General features: G+C 49.7%; 1 protein-coding gene across 1 annotated transcript; it reads right to left on the reverse strand.

Moving 5' to 3' along the window:
* Positions 1–2,058: 2,058 nt before the first annotated feature.
* On the reverse strand, positions 2,059–5,367 carry LOC101760155. Its single transcript, XM_004968013.2, has 6 exons — positions 4,864–5,367; positions 4,341–4,756; positions 3,749–4,243; positions 2,972–3,346; positions 2,687–2,883; positions 2,059–2,563 (listed from the first exon to the last, which is right to left on the reverse strand). The coding sequence occupies exons 1-6, from the start codon at positions 5,157–5,159 to the stop codon at positions 2,315–2,317; spliced, it is 2,028 nt and encodes a 675-aa protein (XP_004968070.1). The 5' UTR covers positions 5,160–5,367; the 3' UTR covers positions 2,059–2,314.
* Between the last annotated feature and the right edge of the window lie 273 nt (positions 5,368–5,640).

The raw sequence follows: 5,640 nt of genomic DNA on the forward strand, positions 1-5,640 counted from the left end.
CACTTTTCAGAACGACTTCAGCTCCACCAGAGAATCTGCTCCACCAGAGGAGCCACAGTTAGAGCCGTTTCAGCCACAACCACAGCCATGCCAAACGAGCCCTTAGTGGTGTTGTCAGCTGCTCTGGCTGTTGTTCCTTTTTGCTTTTTCCCTTAGTGCAGCAGCCTTTTTTCTTTGAACCTTTTGGAAATGTTTCCTCCATGTTTATCCCTCTCTTATAATACATATGTGTGTTTTCTTGCTATGCTTCCATTTGCTCCATTGAAAACTTTATTACACTCTCAATTCTTGTAGTATTGCAAACTACCATGGACGCTGAAGCTGGACTGTTGTTTTCCATTTGTCTAAAAAAACTGTTTTGAAAAGGTCTTCATTGAACCAGATCTTAAGATAGGGTTCGCGATCTAGTTTCACCAAACTTCATCTTCCTACTTCTTTTTTGGAAACCTTCTTTTCTAAACTTTTAGGGGCCCCTTTAGAACAAAGGATTAGTGGAGGAAGGAATTTTGTAGGATATGGTTCCTATAGCAAATTTTCCTATGTATCCTTTTGGAACAAAGGATTGGACATCCAACAAGAATTCTACAAATTCCTATAGATGCCTCAATCTATAGAAAATTTAGGAGGAAATCTAACATGAAGTCTAATCTTTTGGAAACTTTTCTTTATGTCATTTTAGCATTTCTAAATTCATAACTTTCATTATGTATCTGGACATAGTGTATTATAGGTGCAAAAAAAACTATGAATATAGAAATGCTAAAACGACCTACAATTAGGGATGGAGGGAGTAATTGACAACATACTCGAATCCTACATCTTTCCTATTATCACTACATTTTAATAATCCTGCGCTATCCAAAGGAGGCCTGAGGGGAACCGTTTCTTATTTCTGTTTTTAGGGGAACTTCTTTTTCCTTTCTTTTGGTGTGTGTTGAGACAAGGGAACTTCTTAATTCTGTACAGTGATATATGATTGAAGCAGCCCAGAAGACCTTTTGGGCTGCCGTGTGTATTAGTGGGCTTTCGGCGCATCAAATCAGCAGAGCGGCTTAGGGCTCGGCCCATACCAAACGATCGTTGCAATTGCAACCCCGGCCAAAATAGTATCTTTTGTTTATCAGAACTGCTTATGCCTCCCACTTCTTTTTGACTTGTTACAGTGGAGAACCACTTTCTGACTACGCATATCTTCTTTACGAAAAGCAAGAGCACCATATGGTATGCATGTTCCATTTGGATCCGTTCACTTACCAGTCCCTGATGTTTATGTACGTGACATTGTAGCAATCAGCAAGAGTTTATCCGCGCAAAGACAAATGTAGGAGAAGATAAAGATTACTACCAAATCCATCTCTTTTTTTTCTAGTAGGAAATCCTTTATTAAAACCTTTTTTGGGCACTAAGCAGTCAAATCTGTCCCGAATAAGTAGTTCTTTTTTACCAAACATCGAATAAACATTGAAGCCCCTAGGATATGGTGTGATGATACGTGTTGCATGTGTTTTTCCTAAAAAAGTATGTCTTGATTCATAAAGTGCATTCCTTGGCAGCCAAATGATATTTGGCTAAAAGATCTTTGATATGTTTGGAATGTGAATTAGTGCATTATCTTTTATATCGGCAAACAAAACGCGGACGAAGATAAGTTTGCAAGAGAGCTTTTCTGGATGACATAGGATCCACAAAAGCACATGTATTTAGAAAAAAAGGAAGACAACGACGGATGATGTGGTTATCCAGAAACATTGAGGCAAACCACGTTACCAACACTACTAGCATGGCGTTTTAACTTGGTTTTGCTAGCTCTCATACATCATCCTGTGCCTTTGTCATACTGTCATGTGTGATCCGATCCAAGGCCCCGTAAAGCAGAAAAACGGGTGGAAAAGCAAAGCGAAAGCACGACGCCAAAGCGTTGCTTGTCTCCATCCTTACCACCTCAGCGCTTTTGCTTTCCATGCAATGCACGGGCGGCGTGTCGCGAACGCCTATGAATACTAGTACATCCCATGACCCGTCGCGGTCACTCTACTATACCTGTCTACACTCTAGATGTGGGTGTCTTATTTGTTTATTTATTATCTATGTATATATAATATATATGTGCCTTTACAATAGCATCATCTCTGCTCTCTGACCTCTTTTTACATACAGTGCTACCAGATGAGGCTAAGTGCCATGCATATTCTCATGTCTACGCAAATGCAACTTTATCTTTGGCCGATCGCTACATACCATCAACAAAAGAAGATGCATGCAAAAAAGAAAAAGAAAAAGAAAAAGAAAGAGGAACTGGAAGATTTGTTCACTGTCAGTGTGCAGGGTAGAAGAGTGGTGAAGGGTCTCTCTGCATCTTCCCCTCCAGGTCGACGCGCACCCTGTTCATCTTCTCCTCGCACCAGTGCAGCTGCTGGTCGGTGATCTCCGGCATGCGCAGCACCCGCGCCACCACCTTGAGGTCGATCAGCCCCAGCAGGATGGAGAGCTCCTCCTCCTCCCGCAGCCTCGTCCTCTTCAGGCACCGTCGCGGCCGCGTCAGGTCCTTGAGCCGGCTCTTCTTCTGAAGAATCGTACATGTGCAACCAAGAACGATAAAAATTTGATTGAAATTTGCTTTGAACATGCATGGATTGTTTTTGGCCAGCAATACTGTAATTAATGTATGCAGATGATTACTACTCACTCTCTTGTTGGCTTTCTTGAGGGTGATGACGAGAGTCTGGTCCACGGCGCTCGACCGCCTCTTCACCATCTCCCTGAACATCTCGTAGTGGCTCCTCTTGTCGGCGCGTAGGAACGTCATGAACGTCCTGATCGACTCCTCCAGTATCAGCAGGAACTGCACCGCCGATATCAGGTCGTCCTTCTCGTCATCCTCATCTGCACACATCGATCGCGATCGATCACAGTTATCGTCAGTAGCCGTTTCTGAACAATCGATCAAACACTGAAAGATACAATGTATAACCTCTGAACTCGGGCACCAGGAGCAGCTTGGGCGTGGAGTTCTTCATCCGGGCGTACACCTCGGGGCGGCGGCCGTGCTCGTAGGGCTCGTTCTCGATGAAGCGGTGGAGCAGGACCTGGAACTGCTGGAACTCCTGCGCGACGCGCGCCGGGCAGCACCGCGCCGCGATGTTGCCGTCGCCGCCGTTGAGCCGCCGGAAGCTGGTGTAGTTCCAGTTGAGGGCCTCCCAGGTGAGGCACACCTGCGCCACGTACGCGCGCTCCAGGTCAGGGTACGGGTCCCGCAGCCCGATCGGGGTGCTCGGCTTCGGCGCCAGCTTCTGCACGATCCGCTCCGACATGGAACGGGGCTGGTACTTGATCGACCTGAACGACTCTGCAGGAGGAACAAATGATTGATAAATCACATCAGCATTGATGCAAAGTATGCTTCGAGTATTGCAATACATTAAAGCAAACTGTTTTAGTAGTAGTACAGTAGTTAGGATTGTAGGATACTAGGATTAGACTGTGTGTGTCACGAAATGTGTTAATATAATGTTCTTGACTGAGCCCACATGTCGTCATGTCGACAAAAGCGTTGCAGATTACAGGAATTGCGCGTCATTTAAGCTTTTGACAAGAAAATTAGTCTAAGGCAATGAGTGGTAATGATACCCTGAGAATGTTTAGTACTAGTATTGATCTAGTATGAACAAATCAAATCAATTTGCTAATTTTTCTAGAGACAAAATAAAGAACAGTTTTTTCTTAAGAAAAAGAAATAATGCTTCTCTACCTGTTTCGGTGAGCTTCTGTGCGCCGACCCGGTGGAAGTAGACCATGTCCTCGTCGTACTTGCGGAAGAGCGTGTAAGACTCCCACCGCGCGGAGCTCCGGCGGGACGACGACGAGAAGGGGTACTCCGTCTCCGAGTCCTTGGTCACCGTCGAGCTCTGCCACTCCACCGAGCTCTTAGACGTCGACTCGCTCGTCAGCGTCGACGCGCCGAACCGGCTGCTGTCCCCGTTCCTGTCCTTGTCGTCTTCCTGCTGCAGCCGCGCCGCTCCTCCTCCTCCTTTTCCTCCTCCTCCGCCGCCGGCCACCACGCCCTCCAGCAGGAGCTTCCTGGTGTCGGCCACCGCGCGGCTGTTCACGAACAGCTTGACGTCATGCTGCCCTTCAGAAACGCAATTCGCCTGCTGATGGTCATCCTCGGCCGCATGCTCGTCACGGCCGTCGTCATCACCGGTGTCGCGGCGAGCGTCGTCTTCTCTGCCGCTTTCCTTCTTCCCTGCAACCAGGTAGATTAGTGGCGCACGGAATGTCAGACGTCATCAACCTGAAACGAATAAAGATCAGAATAAGAAGCAGAGTATCAAGGATATTACCTTCAATGGAGACGTTCTCCGGTGATGTGACGAACTGAACATCATTCCGCTGTTCCGGGACCGTCGGTACATCGACGGCGGCGATGCTCTTGACCTCCTCCTGCACCTGCCGCTTCGGCACAGCCGCCTCAGCGTCGACACGGTGGTCCTGGCTGCGCGGCGAGATGCGGGCAGATTCCTCCTCCATGGGAAAGGTGCTCTCCACCTGCTGCAAGCAACGTGCAGCGGCAGTGGGTGTGTACAGGTGATCCCTTCCTTCGTCGCCAAGCAGCAGGGCGGTGTCCTCGAACACGGCCTCGTCGAACCAGAACAGCGTGTCCGCTCGCGGCCCTCCGACGATGTCCGCGGCGGCGACGTCGTCCCCTGCGTCGGCTGCCGCCTCCGCACGGTGGTCGTCGTCGCAGCCATGGTACCAACTACCATACGCGTCCATACAAAGAAATTAACAAAAATGTCAGCGCCTGATGCATACGCACATGTCAGAGATCTCTGAAATGGTGATCGTGCAGGTGCAGCCAGTTACCTTGTCTGGTCCTTGGCGGCGGCAGCCCTGAGGTGCAGGCGCGCGAAGAGCTTGGCGAGGAGGACGAGGAGGAGGTAGCCGAGGAGCAAGAGGAGGTTGAGGGACGAGAGGGCGCGGAGGAGGAGAGGCGGCGGCACCCGCGGCGTCACGCCATCGCCGCCGGGCGAAGCGGCAGCGGCACCAATCCGCTGCATCAGGTGCAGGCCGGCGAGGCCATGAGGAGCAGCCTGCGTGCCAAGCACTTGCTGCAGCACCGCCACAGGGGAGCACCAGAAGCTGCCGCTCGCATTGCGCATCTACCGAGGATTCTTCTAGAGAGGCGCTGGGGTCAGGAAGCTCTGGTTCTGGCTAAAGAGACGGATCGGACACGGAGCCCAACCGGCGATGTCGCACACGCAGGCGACGAGCCGCTCCCGCGTGCTCTGTTCGAGAAGAAAGGTGGCGGTGCGAGATGACGATGGAGAGAGATTATCGATGGGCTCTCGCTGGCTAGCAAATGGTTTCGACGGGGGAACACAAAGCTTATAGTGTTCGATAAAGCTGGAGGCGAAAGGGAGGGAGATGGGCATGGCGCATGCATGGGCCCCAATGTGATATAAAGACGAGAAAATGACGTGAGAAAAGCCGGAAGGAAGCGATCTTCTTCTTCTTAGTATAGAAAAGCGAGATCCGGTAAACTATTTGGGTGATGAGAGAGGTGGTGATGGAGGGCAGCAGCCAGCAGACAGGCCCTGGGTCAAGTGACTTGCATTATGAGGTAAGCCCATATGCGATATG

The sequence above is a fragment of the Setaria italica genome, chromosome V (assembly GCF_000263155.2).
Source record: "Setaria italica strain Yugu1 chromosome V, Setaria_italica_v2.0, whole genome shotgun sequence".
Classification (NCBI taxonomy): Eukaryota; Viridiplantae; Streptophyta; class Magnoliopsida; order Poales; family Poaceae; genus Setaria; species Setaria italica.